Source organism: Erinaceus europaeus, chromosome 2 (genome assembly GCF_950295315.1).
Source record: "Erinaceus europaeus chromosome 2, mEriEur2.1, whole genome shotgun sequence".
Lineage (NCBI taxonomy): Eukaryota > Metazoa > Chordata > Mammalia > Eulipotyphla > Erinaceidae > Erinaceus > Erinaceus europaeus.
Window position 1 is genome coordinate 195,829,525 of NC_080163.1, and position 19,068 is coordinate 195,848,592.

The window sequence follows — 19,068 nt, forward strand, 5'->3', positions numbered from 1 at the left end:
AGACAAACTAGATAGTCATCCTGGGACACATGGTGCCAGGGGTCAAATCAGAAACTCAGGCATGCAAGTCTGATGCTCTGCTAGTTGAGCTGTTTCCCACTTGCATTATTTACTTTCATGAGAGATAGAAAATGAACAAGAGTGCTGGGGAGATAGCATGATGGTTATGCAAAAGCTGTTCAAGCCCAAGGCTCTGAGGTCCCAGTTTCAATCCCCAGCAACACCAGAACCAGAAGCCAGAATTGAGCAGTATTCTGGTGTTTTTCTCTCTTCCCTTCTGTATATATTCTTTCTCATTAAAATAAAATACAAGAAAAGAAAAATATTTTTTAAATGAGCAAGAGAGGGCAGGGTTAGATAGCATAATCTCTCATGCCTGATTCTCCAGAGTCCCAGGTTCAGTTCCCCCACCACCATAAACCAGAGTTGAGTGGTGCTCTGATGTTAAAAAAAAAAAAAAAAAGCAAGAGACAGAGCCTTGCTTAGCTCTGGCTGATGGTGGTGCTGGGATTGAGCCTGGGACACAAGAGCTCAGGCATGAGAGTCTCTTTGTAGAACCATTATGCTAGCCACCCCCACACCCTTTCTTTTTCTTTTTAATTAGTTTGATTTATATATTTCTGCTAGAGAGAGAGACAGCGAGAGAAAGAAAACCAGAATATCTCTGGCACATGACTGCTGGGGATTGAACTCAAGACGCTATTCTTAGAGTCTAACACTTCATCCAGGCTGATAAAACATTTTAGTGAGTTTATTTATTTTATGAGACAAGGCAGCACAACTGCCCACTCTGGTGTATATGATGCTTCGGAGCCTCAGGCATGTAAGCATGTGCTCTGCTACTGAGCAACTCCTGGGTCTTGTCTGTCTGTCTGTCTGTATTTATTTATTTATTTATTTATTTTTCTTTTGCTTCCAGGGTTATTGCTGGGGCTTGGTGTCTGCGTGATGAATCCACCACTCCTGGTGGCCATTTTTCCTTTTTTTTCTCCCCTTCTGCAGATAGGACAGAGAGAAAAATGAGATGGGAGGGGTAGACAGAGAGCGAAATAGAGAGAGACTTACAGACCTGCTTCACTGCTTGTGACTCCCCCCCACACACACACACACCCGGCAGGTGGGGAGTAGGGGCTTGAATCCAGGTCCTCACACATGATAATGTGTGCATTCAATCAATGTGCCAGCACTGGCCCCAGGGCCCAGTTTTTATCGTCTCTGCCCTCACAACCTTGTCGAAGCCAGTCCCTCACCTCTACCACCAGGGCTTCTTTCTCAGCTTCTTCCTAGTCTCATGACCTTCAGTCACTCTGGGTCCCAGCACTGTCCAACTGCCGCGGTACCCAGACTTCTCTCTAATTCTGATTTCCTTCTCCTTCCCTGCAGAAAGACCCTCAGCAGCCCCTCAAGGAGTTGGCAAAAATGTGCATCCTGGCTGACTGCACCCTGATCCTCGCCTGGAGGTGAGCTGGAGGTTCCCCTGGGTGGGGCTAGGTGGGTGGGGAGGGGTGTTCCATCCCTCCTCCCTCACTCCCACATTTCCAGCTCTCCTTTCTCCTTCCTGATACACACACCAGCTCTCTCTGCAAAACCATCATCTGCCAAACAGGGTCCTAAGAGAGGCTGCAGAACCAGCAGCAGCGGAGGGAGGCTTGTTTATATATAAAAGGAAGGAAGGGGAGGGAGTTGTGTTTGTCAGTGGACGTATGAGGGTGAACAGGCCAGGCTGGAAAAGCTACTGGCTCCAGACTTGGGAGTGTGGATGAGAAGTAAGTGCGGGAGCTCTGAGGGGAAGGGCTTTCATGCCCTATGAGATAGAGATATATATGTATGTATGTATTTGTTTTTTGCCTCCAGGATTATTTGCTGGGGCTTGGTGCCTGCACCACGGATCCACTGGAGACCATTTTCTGGAGACCATTTTTCCCATTTTTGTTGCCCTTGTTGAGCTTGTTGTAATTATTACTGTTATTGTTGTCATAGCTGTCATTGTTGTTGGATAGGACAGAGAGAAATGGAGAGAGGAGGGGGCAACAGAGAGGAGGAGGGAAAGACAGACACCTGCAGACCTGCTTCACCGCCTGTGAAGTGACACCCCTGCAGGTGGGGAGCTGGGGGCTCGAACCAGGATCCTTATGCCAGCCCTTGTGCTTTGCACCATATGTGCTTAACCTGCTGCGCTACTACCCAGCCCCCATATGTATGCATTTTATTTTCAGAGCACAGCTTGGTTATGGTTTATGATGGTGTAGGGATTGAACCTGGGACTTTGGGGCCTCTGGCATGAAAGAAATTTTGTATAACTATATGCTATTAAGGGAACTGGGCGGTAGTGCAGCGGGTTAAGCACATGTGGTGCAAAGCGCAAGGACTGGCATAAGGATCCCGGTTCGAGCCCCTGACTCCTCACCTGCAGGGGAGTCGCTTCACAGGCGGTGAAGCAGGTCTGCAGGTGTCTGTCTTTCTCTCCCCCTCTCTGTCTTCCCCTCCTCTCTCCATTTCTCTCTGTCCTATCCAACAATGAACGACATCAAGAACAACAACAACAATAATAACTACAACAATAAAACAACAAGGGCAACAAAAGGAGATAATTATTTTTTTAAAAGTTAAAAAAAAACTAAAAAAAAAAAACCTATATGCTATTCCTTGTCATATATATATATATTTAAACTTATTTTTTTCTAGATTTTATTTATTTATTAATGAGAAAGGAGGACATAAGAGAAAGAACCAGACATCACTCTGGTACATGTACTGCCAGGGACTGAACTTGGGACCTTGTGCTTGAGGGTCTAATGCTTTATCCATTGTACCACCTCCTGGACCACACCCTATATATATTTAAGAACAGTAATAGCCTCATTCTCTTTTTTTTTGAGAAAGGGAAAATGGAGAGAGACACCTGCAGCACTGCTCTTGAATCTCCCTAGCCATGGGGACTGGGGCTTCTAGCCCACGTCATTGCAAATGGAAGCCTGTGTGCTCAGAAAGCTTTCCCCTGCAAGTGGGAGACCAGGGGCTTGAACCTGGGTCATTGAGCCTGGTAATGTGTCCATTCAACCAGGTGTGCCACCACTCAGCCCTAGTAAATAAATATTTAAGCAAAAACTAGATTAAAACATTTTTTTTAAAAAAAGATTTTATTTATTTATTTATTAATGAGGAAGATAGGAGGAGAGAGAAAGAACCAGACATCACTCTGGCACATGTGTTGCCGGGGATCGAACCCAGAACCTCATGCTTGAGAGTCCAAAGATTTATCACTATGCCACCTCCTGGACCACTAAAACAAATTTAACTAGTCCTCCAGGAGGTGGTGCAGTGGCTAGAACATTGAACTTAAAAGCATCACATGGGGGTAGAGTACAGGTCCTGGAAAAGGATGACAGAGGACCTCGTGGGGGTTGTATTATGATGTGGAAAACTGGGAACTGTTATGCATGTACAAGCTATTGTACTCACTGTCAAATGCAAAACATTAATCCCCCCCCCAAAAAAAAAAGCATCACATCCTATGTTCAATCCCTACTATCTTATACACCAAGAGCGACGCTCTGGCTTTCTCACCTCTCTTCTCTCTTCTCTTTTCTCCTTCTCCTCTTCTTTCTTCTTTCTCTATCTTTCTGTCTTATTAATAAGTATGTAAATCAGGGCCAGCAAGGTAACTCACCTGGATAGTGTGTTGCTTTGCCATGAATATGACCCAGGTTTGAACCCATCACATTACTTAAGACTGCAACTTTCCCTCAGCATTATCTTAATTTGTTTTATTTTGTGTTGTGGCTGTGGTGTCTCTTCCTCTATCTCTCTGTCTAAAAATGTTGGCTCAGAATGGTGAAGCCCTAGTCACAAAAAACAAACAAAAAAACTAATTTTATGGGAGTCGGGTGGTAGTGGAGTGGTTAAGTGCACGTGGCGCAAAGCGCAAGGGCTGGCTTAAGGATCCTGGTTCAAGCCCCTGGCTCCCCACTTGCAGGGGGGGTCGCTTCACAGGCAGTGAAGCAGGTCTGCAGGTGTCTGTCTTTCTCTCCCCCTCTGTCTTCCCCTCCACTGTCCATTTCTTTCTGCCCTAACAATGACAGCATCAATAACAACAACAATAATAACTATAACAGCAATAAAAAAAAAAAAACAACAAGGGCAACAAAAGGGAAAATAAATACATATTAAAAAAACTAATTTTATTATTATTATTATTTTTTACCAGACCCCTGCTCGGCTCTGGCTTATGGTACTGCTGGGGATTGAACCTGAGATCTCAGAGCCTCAGGCATGAAAGTCTTTCTCTTTCTGTTGCTCTTTTCTCTCTCGCTTTTATTTACTAATATATTTTCCCTTTTGTTGTCCTTGTTTTGTTGTTGTTATAGTTATTGTTGTTATTGATTGTCGTCATTGTTGGGTAGAACAGCGAGAAATGGAGAGAGGAGGGGAAGACAGAGGGGGGAGAGAAAGATAGACACCTGCAGACCTGCTTCACCGCCTGTGAAGCGACTCTCCTGCAGGTGGGGAGCCGGGGGCTCAAACTGGGATCCTTATGCGGGTCCTTGCGCTTTGCACCATGTGCGCTTAACCCACTGTGCTACCACCTGACTCCCTTTTTTTTTCTCTTAATTATCTTTTTTTATTGGGTAGAGACAGCCAGAGATCGAGAGAGAAGGAGGTGATAGAGAGGGAGAGAGAAAAAGAGACACCTGCAGCCCTGCTTCACCACTCGTGAAGCTTTCTCCCTGCAGCTAGGGATTGGGGGCTTGAACCCAGGTCCTTATGCATTGTGACGTGTGCGCTCAACCAGGTGCGCCATCACCTGGCCCCCCCTGAAAGTCTTTTGTATAAGCATTGTGTTGTCTCCTCAGCCCCAAAAATTCATTTTAATAAAGAAAGAGAGTTACTCTAGGGGGCCAGGTGGTGAGCTAAGCACACACAGTGTGAAGCACAACGATGTGCATAAGGATCCCATATGGAACCCCTGGTTCCCTACCTGTGGGGTGGGGTGGGGGCGTCACTTCACAAGTGGTGCAGCAGGTCTGCTGGTGTCTATCCTTCTCTTTCCCTCTGTGTCTCCCACTCCTCTCTCAATTCTTCTGTATCCTAGTATATATATATATTAGGATATATATGATACGGTCACCAGGAGCAGTGGATTCGTAGTGCCAGCACTGAGCCCCATTGATAACCCTAGAGGCCATAAGAAAAAAAAAGAGAGTTCCTCCATATCCATTCTCTCCTACTCTTTTTTTTTTTTTTTTTTGTCTTTATTTATTTGGTAGAGATAGTCAGGAATTGAGAGGGAAGAGTGAGATAGAGACAAAGAGAAACAGAGACATCTGCGGCCTTGCTTTGCCACTTGCAAAACTTTACCCCTGCAGGTGGGGTGCTTGAACCTGTGACCTTATGCATTGCATTATGTGTGCTCAGCCAGGTGTGCCACCACCCACCCCCGTTCCTTTGCCTCCACCCTTCGTAGTTTGTTTTGGTTAGTGTGTGGGACCCTTGTTACAGCTGATGAGCCAATACTGATGAATTGACTAAGGTCCATAGTTTTCTTTTTTCTTTTATTAATTTTAATTTTTATTTATAAAAAGGAAACACTGACAAAATCCATAGGATAAGAGGGGTACAACTCCACACAGTTCCCACCATCAGAACTCTGTATCCCATCCCCTTCCCTGACAGCTTTCCTTCTTTATCCCTCTGGGAGTATGGACCCAACGTCATTATGGGGTGCAGAAGGTGGGGTGTCTGGCTTCTGTAATTGCTTCTCCTCTAAACATGGGCATTGACAAGTCAATCCATACTCCCAGCCTCTCTCTCTCTTTCCCTAGTGGGGCGGGGCTCTGGGGAAGTGGGTCTCCAGGACACATTGGTGGGGTCATCTCTCCAGGGAAGTCCGGTTGGCATCATGGTAGCATCTGGAACCTGGTGGTGGTGGTTTGGTGGGTTCCTGAAATTGTTCTAGTCCTGCCTTGTTGCGGTCCCAGGTGGTCTCCTTTGGTATTCCTAGGTGACCCAAGGTCCATAGTTTTCACTTGGGCTCACTGTACTGTATGTTCTGTGAGTCTTGACCAAGGTATGACACATCCAGAATGACTGTCACAGGACCAGTATCTTCAGTGCCCCACCTGCCTGCCCAGATTTCCCTGCCTCCCCTTCCTGGCCTCTGATCTTTTTACTGCCACTTAGATGGGATCACACAGTCTGTTTTCAAACTGGCTCCTTTTACTTAGAAAAATGCCCCCCCTTTTCCCTTTAGATTTTTTTAAAATTATGTACTTATTTATTGGATAGAGACAGTCAGAAATTTAGAGGGAATTGGGAGATAGAGTGGAGAGAGACACTTACAGACCAGCTTCACCACTTCGTGAAGCTTTCCTCCTGCAGGTGGGGAACCAGAGACTTGAACCTGGGTCTCTGTGTACTGTAATGTGTGTGCTTAACCAGGTGTGCCACCCTGGTCCCCCCTCAATTTCTTTCTTTCTTTTTTTTTTTTTAAATTTTTTAAAATATTTATTTTATTTATTTTTCCCTTTTGTTGCCCTTGTTTTATTGTTGTAGTTATTATTGTTGTTGTCGTTGTTGGATAGGACAGAGAGAAATGGAGAGAGGAGGGGAAGACAGAGAGGAGGAGAGAAAGATAGACACCTGCAGGCCTGCTTCACCGCCTGTGAAGCGACTCCCCTGCAGGTGGGGAGCCGGGGTTGGAACCAGGATCCTTATGCCCAATTTCTTTCTTTTAATATTTATTTATTTATTTTCACTTCTGTTGCCCTTGTTTTTCATTGTTGTTGTCGTCATTGTTGGATAGGACAGAGAGAAATGGATAGAGGAGAGGAAGACAGAGAGGGGATACCTGCAGACCCACTTCACCACCTGTGAATCGACTACCCTACATGTGGGGACCCGGGGGCTTGAACCAGGATCCGTATGCCAGTCCTTGTGATTTGTGCCACGTGCGCTTAACCTGTTGTACTACCGCCCGACTCCCCCCCCCCCAATTTCTGACTGTATCCAATAAATAAAGATAATAAGAAAATTAAAGAAAAAAAGACTCTAAGGATCCAAAGTCAGGGGTTCAATTCCCAGCACCACTGCTAGAGCTGAGCAGTGTTCTGGTCTTTCACTATGTTTTTCTCATTAAAGTAAATATAAAAAAAAAAACTACTAAAAATTAAAATAAAAGTAAATGTATCGATTACTTTTTAAAATTAAATTCTTATTTTTTTTAAGATTTTTTTTTTCTTTTATTAAGGGTGAGGTGGGGACAACCAGAGCATCACTCTGGCACAGAAGTACCAAGGATCAAACTGGGAACTTGATGTGAATCTAATGCTTTAACCACTGTGCCACCTCCCAGACCAGTAACACAAAACTTGTTTATTTCTGTGAGAGGCCAGAGCACTGCTCAGTTCTGGCAGCTGGTGGCGCCAGACGCTGAACCTGGGGTCTGAAGCATGCAGTTCTGTGCTCCAACGCCCAGCCCAGAGATTTCTGGGATCTGTGGGAATGAGCACAGTGAGGTGTGGCCAGCAGCACAGAGTCCAGAGCTGGGTCACCCTCTAAGGCACTGACTTCCTCCCTCACCAGCTGTGTCACCTTGAGCAAATGACTCAAGCCCTCTGGTCCCAGTTTCTCCACTGTAGGAAGATTTGAAAAGAACTGGCCATTCTGAGGCCTCTAAACATTAGGGCTGTTGGGTACCTTCCCACCCCCCAGCAAGGTACCTGCACAGGGATCGTCTTTACCTCCAAGCTGTGGAGTATTTTGCAACCATTAAGTAAATGAGGTCGAGTGCCGTGGGCTGATGTGGAATGATGTCCTGATTATGTCCACGGGTGCATAAATGAGGCAGGCTGTGGGACCAGATATGTGCACGTTGATTTGTGTACCCAGAGCCTCTGATGGATGATAGCAGCAGCCAGCAGGTCTGCAGGTGTCTGTCTTTCTCTCCTCCTCTCTGTCACCCCCTCTTCTCTTGATTTCTCTCTGTCCTATCCAACAACGATGACAGCTATGACAACAATAACAATAATAATTTCAACAAGGGCAACAAAAATGGGAAAAATGGTCTCCAGTGGATCCGTGGTGCAGGCACCAAACCCCAGCAAATAACCCTGGAGGCAGGGTCTCAGATCTGTGTCCTTTTCTTTTGACCTTTTATTACAATGAGCATCTTCGATGATAATTTCAACATTGATTTAAAGATAACTGCATGGCTCTGTTGGACCTGGAGGTTTTTGTTTTGGGGTGTTATTTTTTTTTATTTTAATGTATCTATTTATAAAATGGAAACACCAACAAGACCATAGGATAAGAGGGGTACAATTCCCACCACCAGGGCTCTGTATCCCATCCCATCCTCTGATAGCTTTCCTATTCTTTAACCCTGTGGGAGCATGGACACAGGGTCATTGTGGGGTGCAGAAGGTGGAAGGTCTGGCTTCTGTAATTGCTTCCCCGCTGAACATGGGTGTTGACAGGTCAATCCACACTCCCAGCCTGCCTCTCTCTTTCCCTAGTGGGTTGGGGCTCCGTGGAAGCGGAGCTCCAGGACACATTGGTGGAGTCATCTAAACTACGGAAGTCTGGTTGGCATCATGGTAGCATCTGGAACCTGGTGGCTGAAATAGAGTTAACATATAAAGTCATAGAAATTGTTGATTAATCATGAACCTAAAGGCTGTAATATTGCAGATGAAGATTTGGGGTTTCTGTTTTAGAAATAGCTACTAGGTCTATTTTAGGTATATTCCAAAGGGCCCATGACTTTATTAGTTTTTTCCTAAGCCTGTGATCTGATATGCAGGTAGGCCCAAGTTATTGTCTGGGGAGATGATGTCATGGCTGGAAAAAGGGCTAGAAAACTGGATCAGGGAAGAGAGTAGCTTCCAAATGTGGGAAAAGTGTATAAATATTGTTGACTGTAGACCCCTTCGATATGCAGCAGCACACCAGGGAGTATGCATGCATCGAGCCCAGCCCCACTGCACTGAAGGAAACTTCAGTGCTGTAGTTTCTTTCCCTCTCTCTCTGCTTCTAACTTGTTTCTACCTAAAAAAAGTCAGCCCAGAGCACTGAAGCACCAGATGGTCAAAAGGGGGGAAACTGCATTTTTCAGTGGTGCAGAGTACAGGGCTTGCATTATTGACGTCCCAGCTTTGGCTACCACAATGCAGTGATGCCCTGGTCTTGTTAAGTCTTGGGGAGTGGGGTCCATTTTTCTTTTTTTTTAATATTGACTTATTTATTCCCTTTTGTTGCCCTTGTTTTATTGTTGTAATTACTATTGTTGTTGTTAATGTTGTCGTTGTTGGATAGGACAGAGAGAAGTGGAGAGAGGCGGGGAAGACCTAGAGGGGGAGAGAAAGATAGACACCTGCAGACCTGCTTGACCGCCTGTGAATTGACTCCCCTGCAGGTGGGGAGCCAGGGGCTCCAACCAGGATCCTTATGCCAGTCCTTGCGCTTCACACCATATGCACTTAACCCACTGTACTACTGCCTGACTCCCTTCTTTCTAAGATTTATCTATTATGAAAAAGAGGAGTATACCAGAACACTGCTCAGTTCAGGTATGTGGTGATGCTACGGATTATACCTGTGGCTTCTGGGCCTTCAGGTATGCATGTAGGTAATCTGACAGGCTGAGCTAGATCCCTGGCCCTGCTCCATTTTTTTTTTTTTTTTTTTACCAGAGCATTGATCAGCTCTGGTTTATGGTGGATTGGGAGATTGAACCTGGGACTTTGGAGCCTCTGGCATCAGTCTCTTTGCATAACCATTACACTACCTTTCTCTGTCCCCTGCTCCATTTTTTAATTTTTTTTTTATTTATTAATGAGAAACATAGGAGAGAGAAAGAGCCAGACATCACTCTTACATGTGCTGCCGGGATTGAACTCAGGACCTCATGCTTGAGAGTCTGATGCTTTATCCACTGCGCCACCTCCCGGACCACTATTTTTCTATTTCATTTGTCTATTTTTATTGGCACCACAGTTACTGATGGGACTAAGTGCCTCACTCCTCGTGGCCATTCTTTCCTTCTTTATTTATTTTTCTTCTTTTCTTTTGATTTGACAGAGAATTTTTTAAAAAATATTTATTCCCTTTTGTTGCCCTTGTTATTTTATTGTTGTAGTTATTATTGTTGTTGTTATTGATGTCATCATTGTTGGATAGGACAGAGAGAAATGGAGAGAGGAGGGGGAGACAGAGAGGGGGAGAGAAAGACAGACACCTGCAGACCTGCTTCACCGCCTGTGAAGCGACTCCCCTGCAAGTGGGGAACCGGGGGCTTGAACCAGGATCCTTACGCAGGTCCATGTACTTTGTGCCACGTGCACTTAACCTGCTGTGCTACTGTCCAACTCCCAGGACAGAGAGAATTTGTGAGGGGGGAAAAAGAGAGAGGAAGACAGAAAGGGAGAGGGAGAGGGAGAGAGAGAGGAGAGAGGGAGAGAGAAAAGCAAAGAAAGACCTGTTTTACTCTTTGTGAAGCACCCGTTATAGATGGGTGTGGGGCTTAAAACCCAGATCATTGCACACGACAGTGTGTGCGCTCAGTTGCACCCTTCCCTCCCCCTCCACTGAACCTGGGACCTAGGAGCTCCAGACACTATGCTATAGTCCTGGCTGTTTATTTTTGAGAGGGGGTAAAAACCAGAGCGTAACATGAATATACAGTGCTAGAGATCAAAGCAGGACTGGACCTCGGTACCTTGGCACTACTCTACCTGCTAAGAAAATCTTTGTACATCTTTTCTGGCTGAGGACTAGAGAGCTCAGGCACTGGATGAGTTATGCCCCGCTCCTCACCTGAGTGATTCTGGGCCCTCGATTTTTCAGCCACCCACCTCAAACTTCTAGACTCAGTTTTGAGCTGTGGAGAGGATGAATTAATGGTTACAGTTTAAGGATCCACCCCACCATACAGATGTGGAAACTGAAACACAAAGAGAAAAATCTCTAGCACTGTATATTCATGTTACGCCCTGGTTTTCACCAACTCTCAAAAATAAACAGCCAGAACTATAGCATAGTGTCTGGAGCTCCTAGGTCCCAGGTTCAGTCCCCAGCACCACCATAAGGCAGAGCTGAGCAGGGCTCTGTGAAAAACAAAAACCCATCGGAGAGAGGGTTCTGTTTGTTCCTTGGTGCTTCATAAATAAAGATTTGTGTCACCACCAGGGATGTTTGGGGGAGGCTGAGATGTTTCATCTTTCTGTGTCCTAGCATCTGGAATGTGTGGTGTCAGCGAATTCTGCTGTCACAATGCAGCGGAAAGCGTGACCCCCTTGAGTCAGTTCAACTTGTTAGAGTACCGGCTTGCCAGAGGCCCCAGTGCTGCCTGACGTCAGAGCTGAGCAGTGCTCTGGTCTCTTACTCATGAGGAAATAATTCTTTGTAAAAACACCAACACTCCCCTCCTTCATGCTTTCTCACCCCAGCCCCGAGGAAGCCGGGCGGTACCTGGAGACCTATAAGGCCTACGAGCAGAAACCAGCCGACCTCCTGATGGAGAAGCTGGAACAGGACTTCGTCTCCCGGGTGAGGCCTCTTGCCCCCTCCCTTCCTGGGCACTTGGACTTCCATTCTGATGTCGTCCTACCTGGACTCCCCCCTCCTGCCCGAGGACGGCTAGAAGGGTTTCAAGTACAAATCTGATCCTGCCCTCTCCAGCTCAAAACCCTCTCGTGGCTCCCCACTGCCATGGGCTACAGGATCCATTTAGTCCTGGTGGTCAGCCATGTTTTCTCCTTCCCCTCACTACTTTCTAGTACTTCTCTCCCAGCCCTGCACCCCTTCTGTCCACTTTACCTCAGGGACCCTACCTTCACTTCCACTTTGATGCTTCCTCCCACAGGAAGCCTCCCCTGATCCCCAGGCCTGGTCAGCTACTCCCACTAGGCTCTCCATTCCAGTGGATTTGCCTCCTCCCACCACTCCCCACATTGGATTGGGACCCCCAGGAGGATGGGGTTGTCCCTGCTGTGTCCCCAGAGCCACACTGCTCTCAAGTGGCTGCAGAATGGTTGCATATGCAGCCCACTGAGAGCAGCGGGGAGGGGCCTTCCACTCAGGCCTTTCCCTGCAGTCAGGCCTATCAGTAGCTCCATTGTGTAAAATTCTTACAGCTGGCCACACCGGCTTAAAAGCCAAGTTCACTGTTACCCCTCTGGGTAAGGAACTCTGAAAACTCCCTGTTGTCTGATGGGACAAGAAGGGAGTGATTTGCCCAGTGGCCGACAGCTGGGCACTGGCAGGACTGGGGTGTAAAGTGAGGCAGCCAACTCCCGGGACACACACTGGCATTTAGAAATCCATGCTGTGTGATGTCCACACTCCCCTAGTCCAGTTTCACTTAACTAGATTTTAGCTACCCCTGAACCAAAAAAAAAAAAAAGACATGACTAGAGCCAGAGAGGCAACTCAGCCCGGCTGTCAAGGGCAGAACCTGCACGTGAGGTCAATGCCCTGCTCCCCACCTTTTTTTTTTTTTTTTTTTTTGTCTCCAGGGTCATCGCTGGGTCAGTGCCTGCACTACTAATCCACTGCTCATGGAGGCCACTCCCCCCACCCCATTTTGTTGCCCTTATTGTTATTGTCGCTATTGCTGCTGTTGACAGGAGAGAAGTGGAGAGAGGAGGGGAAGACGAGAGAGGGGGAGAGAAAGACAGACACCTGCAGACCTGCTTCACCGCCTGTGAAGCAACCCCACTGCAGATGGGGAGCCAGGGGCTCAAACTGGGATCCTTACATTGGCCCTTGCGCTTTGAACCACATACACAGTAGCACATGCTGTGCTACTGCCTGGCCCCCACTATTTTTTTTTTTTACCAGAGCACCATTCAGCTCTGTGGTGGTGTGGGGGACTGAACCTGGGATTTTGGAGACTCAGGTGTCTCTTTTTACAACCATTATGCTATCTACTCCCACCCTATACATAATTTACAGTAAGATATTCTTCTGATAAGACAACATTTACATACTGTGCTAATTTATAAATGACATGCCACCATATATAGGTACAAGAAACAGTGCAAAGGTCAGGCACCCGCAGGGGATCATGGGATGTATTCTTCATGGACAGAGGAGTACTGCTGTATCATGAATCCTTGTTTATCTGGAAATGGCCCCAGAGAGGCCAGGTTCCTTGTTCAGTATTTCTCAGGGAGTCAGCAGTGGGCTCTGGCTTTGAACTTCCAGACAGGCAGTGTGGGGACCCAGTAGTGACTTAGCCCTGCCCTCCAGGGCTGAGCCTTGATCTCCTGTCTCTAATATCCTGTCTCCCTCTCAGGTGACTGACTGTCTCACCACTGTGAAGTCAGTTAACAAAACGGACAGCCAGACCCTCCTGGCCACTTTTGGGGTAAGAAGAGCCCCCCATGCACACCCTGCAGACATTTCTATTCCTTTCCTCCTACTCCCCAGCCTTCCCACTGGACCTTCCCTCCTTCAGGAATATTTAGAGACTCCATCAGTTGTGTGCTCCCCTAGCTGACCTTTCTTCCCATCTTCCTCAGTCCCTGGAACAGCTCATAGCTGCATCGAGGGAAGACCTGGCTTTGTGTCCTGGCCTTGGGCCCCAGAAGGTGAGAGCCCTGAGTATGAACTTAAAGGATGGGGGGGGGGGGGCGGGATAGGGGTGGTGGTGGGTACGGGAGGGAGACTCATATAAGTAGACCCTCAAACCACAAAATTCTAAAGTCCTGGAAGACCCCCAATGCCTGTTCCACAGACGGGTGCTACAGAGGCCCAGAGAGGGTAGGGACAGGCTTAACCTCACATCCAGGCCCAAATGGGGGACAGAAATGAGACTAAGCCACTGCTCTCCCAGCCCTGAATACTCCTCCTGAACCTCACTTTCAGGAGAAAAAAAGACAGAAGCCCACTGTGAGTGCCCCGAAGGGCTCGTTTAATGACCAGGCCTTGCTCTCTTCCTTCCACCCAGGCCCGGAGGCTGCACGATGTCCTACACGAGCCCTTCCTCAAGGTGCCCCGGTGACCCCAGACCTCCGTGTGACAATAAAATCTCCTCCTGGCCCAGGCTCTGCCTGCTGTGGTCACGGAAACCCCAGTTTGGTCATAGCCAGGGCGCTCGGCTCCTTCTGCTGCTCGAGTTGCAGTCACTCCCCTGAAGCAAGTGACTACCTGGGGTCCTGTCGTGGCTGCTTCTTCCGCTTCTTCTCCAGCTTAGTGGGGGCCACCTCCCCAGACTCTGGAGTCAGCAGGGACTCTGGCACTTCCTCTTGGGGTGCCGTCTCTGGTGCTGCACTTTTCTGGCCCCGATCCCGATCCCTCCTCTTGCTGGCTCCCAGAGCTGGCGCGGCCTCTGGTTCACCATGATCCTGCAACTCAAGCTGCATCCCCTCTCCTTGCGGCTCTGTCACTGTGTGCCCTCTTTCTTTCCTCTTCTTTTTCTTGGTGACTGCTAGAATGCCTCCAGACTCTCGGACATCCGACAGCTCAGGCCCTGCCACTTCTCCTCTGGGCTCCATCTCTTCTATCCCTGACTCCATCGCTGTGTTCTGCTCTTTTTCTTTTTTCCTTCTTTTCTTGGTGGGCCCCAGAGCTGCCTCAGCCTGTGACTCACTCACAGGCTCCATCATCTCCCCACGGAGCTCCATAGGGCTTGTCTCTGGCTTCAGAGTCACAGTCCCTGGCTCTGTCATCACTCTGAGCCCCCTTTCTTTCTTCTTATTTGAAGATGGCAATGGGATGGCTTCTTCCTGTGGCTCCATCTTTACCTGCAACTGAGACTCAACTATCATCTCCTCTACGATCACCTCTTCCGCCCCCTTTTGTTTCTTCTTCTTCTTGGGGGACAGCACTATTTCTTCCAGAGGCTCGGTTTTGACCACCATTTCCAGCTTCACCATCTGTTCCGGCTCTAGTGCCTCTATTTCCGGTTCCACAGGGTCTGCCTCTTTGGGCTTCTTTTTCTTTCTCTTGGTGGTAGATGGCAAGAGTCCTCCCAGTGGCTCCAGCATGTCAGCTTCCGGCTCTCTTGCCACTGGCTCCACTACCTCCAGTGCACTCAGTTGCTGCCTTTTCTTCTTCTTCTTCCTCTCACTCATCTCTGGGGGCTCCAAAGCTGTGTCCAGAGTCCCAGGCCCATCCACTGCCGCCTGGGGAACCGAGGCCTCTGGTACATGCCTCCTCTTCTTCCTCTTCACTAAGGCGGGTGACCTCAGTGCCGAGGCCGCCAGCGGCCCTGTAACTGGAGGGCTGCCTCCAAAGGCACAGAATCGAGGCCTCAGGCCAGGGGGTATCTGTGGAGGGGGGCTCATTGGAATGGACTGCAGAGGAGTCCCAGACAGAGGCCCTTGCGGCCCATCCAAGATCCTCAGACTTCCCTGGGGAGCGGGGGCACAGACGAGCCCCCCTCCTGCCTCTGCTGAGGGTGCCAGCAGGGTGGCTTCTCTAGCTGGGGCACCGCTGCTGCCAAGGACCCGGTATCGGTGCCGCTTGCCCGCCGACTTGCCCTTCACCACCTGGGAGCCAGACAGGGGCACCAGCCGCCCATTGAGGCTGAAGGGAGAGATGGGGAGGGCAGACATCCGGTCACTACCGGGGTCTGGGACCACCCTCCCCCGTGCCCAGCCCAGCCCCCTCGGGTGCAGGCAGGTGGCCCCAGGGACACTCACCAGTCTGGGGAAAAGTCCGAGGGCGCCTGGATGAGCCACAGCTCCGTGTCCGGGCCTGTCAGCGCCTCCAAGGAGAGGCGTGCGGGGCTAGAGGCTGGGGGCGTCACGGTGAAGTTGGGGGGACAAGAGAACCGGGCAGCAACTGCAGGAAAAACAGGCCTGTTGAATCTGTGTTCAGAGATGCGGACGGCAACCAGCGAGAGCGCTCAGCTAGGCAACAGGTACAGGGGTGGGGGAGCTTCAGGGGTGCCAGTCCCGGCCCAGCCCCCAGGGCGCACAGACGCACCTCGGCCGTCTGTCTTCCGTCCCGAGTCCCATTTCCGCCGAGCCTGCCCTCGGGTAGCCCCGAGATGCCCATCCCACTTAGGGGTGTCCGGGCCCTTCCGGTCCAGAGCCCCCGCGCTGCGTCCTCCCCCCACTCGCCCCCTCTGCACCCCCTCCAGCCGCCCCGCAACAACTCACCGCCGGCCGGGGCCCCCGCCATGCCGGCTCCGCAGCCCGCGCCGCTAGGCCGCCGACCACGTGGCCCGGCGGGCGGGGCCTCTCGGGTAGCCTGGCTGTGTTGCTCCCACGCGGGCGGAGCGCGGCCTGGAGCCTCCCTCCGCCGGGAGAAGCCGCCCGTGCGCGCCGGCTGGACCTGGGCCACCCGCGGCTCCGCTCCCGCCTCCGCGACGTCACCGCCTCGATGTCGCCTTAAAGGGGCCGCCGCTCAGACCTGCGCCAACTCTTAAAGAGACAGGACGAGCGATTGGGCAGCGGTTCTTCGAGAGACAGGTAGGAGTCTGGGCGGGCCGGCCCGGGCTCTTGGCGTGAGTAGCCCTCCTCGGAAATGCAGAACCTAAGTGGGAGAGGTGGGAAAGCGGAGGGAGCCGGGGCTATTCCTCTGGAGGGCTTTCGGTCCCGGCCGGGGGAGGGGCTGCAGGGCTGCCTGGGCGCGGGAAAGCTCGGGGGCGGGGCCTCTGGGCCCGCAATGACTTGCGGGGGGCGGGGCGGATCGGGGGGCGGGGCTCGAGCGTCCAATGGGACAGGTCGGTGCCCCCGCCCCTGACTCAGTCTGGTGCGTGGGGGGGCTTCCCCACGGCGTGGAGGGCGAGAGAGGGAGGGAGGTGGCTAACTTGGCTGCGGCGCCGTCCCCGCCCAGGGGCGCGTGTAAACAGCGGCACGTGGAGACTCATGTGTGGGACGCGCCCACGTCCCTTCTTCCCACGGGGCCCGCACCGCGTGGGGCGGCGGGCGGAGCGCGGGACGGCGGCGAGACAGGGCGACCCGACTGCATTCCTGGCCGGTGTGTCAGCGCCTTTCTCCCCCCTTCCCCCCGCGGTTTCGGACTCTTCCAGAACCGGGACGCTCCCCTTCCCCGGGAAGGAGAGCCGCTTCCCAGCGCGGACAGGGCGCGCTTCCTCTCCGACCGGGACCGTCGGTCTGTCCCCCGCGCGTGGGCGAGACAGCCGGGGGCCTCCCCTGGGGCGCTTGGACTACAATTCCCAGAAGCCCTGAGTCGGGAGGCGCCCGCTGTCTGCCGCGGAGGGCATCGGGATTTGTAGTTCTAGCCTCCGGTTGGGGCAGTGTCGCTGAGTGAACTTGTAAAGAGCTTACCCTCCCTGTTCACTGCCACGGAGACTGAGGCCCAGAGACTCCGAGGGCATACTTGCTTTTAGTAAAACTCTTTTTGCCTTAGAGGTGGGGGACGTGAGACTCCCCCAAGACCCCACCTTCTCTCCCTAAGTGGTATCCAAATCATCCTATGGGGGAAACCCCTACCTTGATGTAAAAAGTTTCCTCATGCCTGAGGCTCAGAAATCCCAGGTTCAGGCCCCACACCTATGGACATCTAATCTTTGACAAAGGGGCCCAGACTATTCAATGAGGAAAGCAGAGTCTCTTCAACAAATGGTGTTGGAAACAATGGGTTGAAACATGCAGAAGAATGAAACTGAATCACTGTATTTCACCGAATACAAAAGTAAATTCCAAGTGGATCAAGGACTTGGATGTTAGACCACAAACTATCAAATACTTAGAGGAAAATATTGGCAGAACTCTTTTCGGCATAAATTTTAAAGACATTTTCAATGAAAGGAATCCAATTACAAAGAAGACTAAGGCAAGTATAAACCTATGGGACTACATCAAATTTAAAAGCTTCTTCACAGAAAAAGAAACCACTACCCAAACCAAGAGACCCCTCACAGAATGGGAAAAGATCTTTACATGCCATACATCAGATAAGAGTTTAATAACCAACATATATAAAGAACTTGCCAGACTCAACAACAAGACAACAAATAACCCCATCCAAAAATGGGGGGAGGACTTGGACAGAATATTCACCAGAGAAGAGATCCAAAAGCCCAAGAAACACATGAAAAAATGCTCCAAGTCTCTGATTGTCAGAGAAATGCAAATAAAGACAACAATGAGATAATCATTTCACTGCTGTGAGAATGTCATACATCAGAAAAGGTAACAGCAGCAAATGCTGGAGAGGGTGTGGGGTCAAAGGAACCCTCCTGCACTGCTGGTGGGAATGTCAATTGGTCCAACCTCTGTGGAGAACAGTCTGGAGAACTCTCAGAAGGCTAGAAATGGACCTACCCTATGACCCTGCAATTCCTCTCCTGGGGATATATCCTAAGGAACTCAACACATCCATCCAAAAAGATCTGTGTACACGTATGTTCTTGGCAGCACAATTTGTAATAGCCAAAACCTGGAAGCAATCCAGGTGTCCAACAACAGATGAATGGCCGAGCAAGTTGTGGTATATATACACAATGGAATACTACTCAGCTGTAAAAAATGGTGACTTCACCGTTTTCAGCCGATCTTGGATGGACCTTGAAAAAATCATATTGAGTGAAATAAGTCAGAAACAGAAGGATGAATATGGGATGATCTCACACTCAGGCAGAAGTTGAAAAACAAGATTAGAAAAGAAAACACAAGTAGAACCTGAAATGGAATTGGAGTATTACACCAAAGTAAAAGACTCTGGGGTGGGTGGGTGGGGAGAATACAGGTCCATGAAAGATGATGAATGACATAGTGGGGATTGTATTGTTAAATGGGAATCTGGGGAATGTTATGCATGTACAAACTATTGTATTTACTGTTGAATGTAAAACATTAATTCCCCAATAAAGAAATAAATTTAAAAAAAAAAAAGAAATCCCAGGTTCAATCCCTGATGCCATCATAAAACAGAGCTGAGCAAAGCGGGGAACTGGGGTTGGAGGAGTGGGTCAGAGACTCAGGAGGTTAGAAGTCTGAACTCTGCTGCCCATGACCATCGCCCTCAGCCTCGCCCTCCTAGACGGTGAATCAGACTTCGGGTGACTCCACATGGGACTAGCTAAGTCCGCGTCCGGCCCCTCCGGGACTACAAATCCCAAGGTGCTCGAGAGGGACCCCCACACCCCCCTCT

General features: G+C 49.7%; 2 protein-coding genes across 3 annotated transcripts in view; one reads left to right on the top strand and one right to left on the bottom strand.

The window, feature by feature from the left end:
• Positions 1-14,074, top strand: part of ERCC1 (ERCC excision repair 1, endonuclease non-catalytic subunit) — a 43,249-nt gene extending 29,175 nt beyond the window's left edge. For both annotated transcript variants that reach the window (XM_007532208.3, XM_016192171.2), the window contains exons 6-10: positions 1,384-1,460; positions 11,445-11,544; positions 13,295-13,366; positions 13,521-13,589; positions 13,949-14,074. In XM_007532208.3, coding sequence (XP_007532270.3) covers positions 1,384-1,460; positions 11,445-11,544; positions 13,295-13,366; positions 13,521-13,589; positions 13,949-14,002 — 372 coding nt within the window. In that variant the 3' untranslated portion in view covers positions 14,003-14,074. The remainder of the gene's footprint in view (positions 1-1,383; positions 1,461-11,444; positions 11,545-13,294; positions 13,367-13,520; positions 13,590-13,948) is intronic.
• POLR1G (RNA polymerase I subunit G) lies at positions 13,896-16,392 on the bottom strand. The gene is made up of 3 exons (XM_007532209.3): positions 16,107-16,392; positions 15,645-15,786; positions 13,896-15,528 (listed from the first exon to the last, which is right to left on the bottom strand). The coding sequence occupies exons 1-3, from the start codon at positions 16,126-16,128 to the stop codon at positions 14,145-14,147; spliced, it is 1,548 nt and encodes a 515-aa protein (XP_007532271.2). The 5' UTR covers positions 16,129-16,392; the 3' UTR covers positions 13,896-14,144.
• Between the last annotated feature and the right edge of the window lie 2,676 nt (positions 16,393-19,068).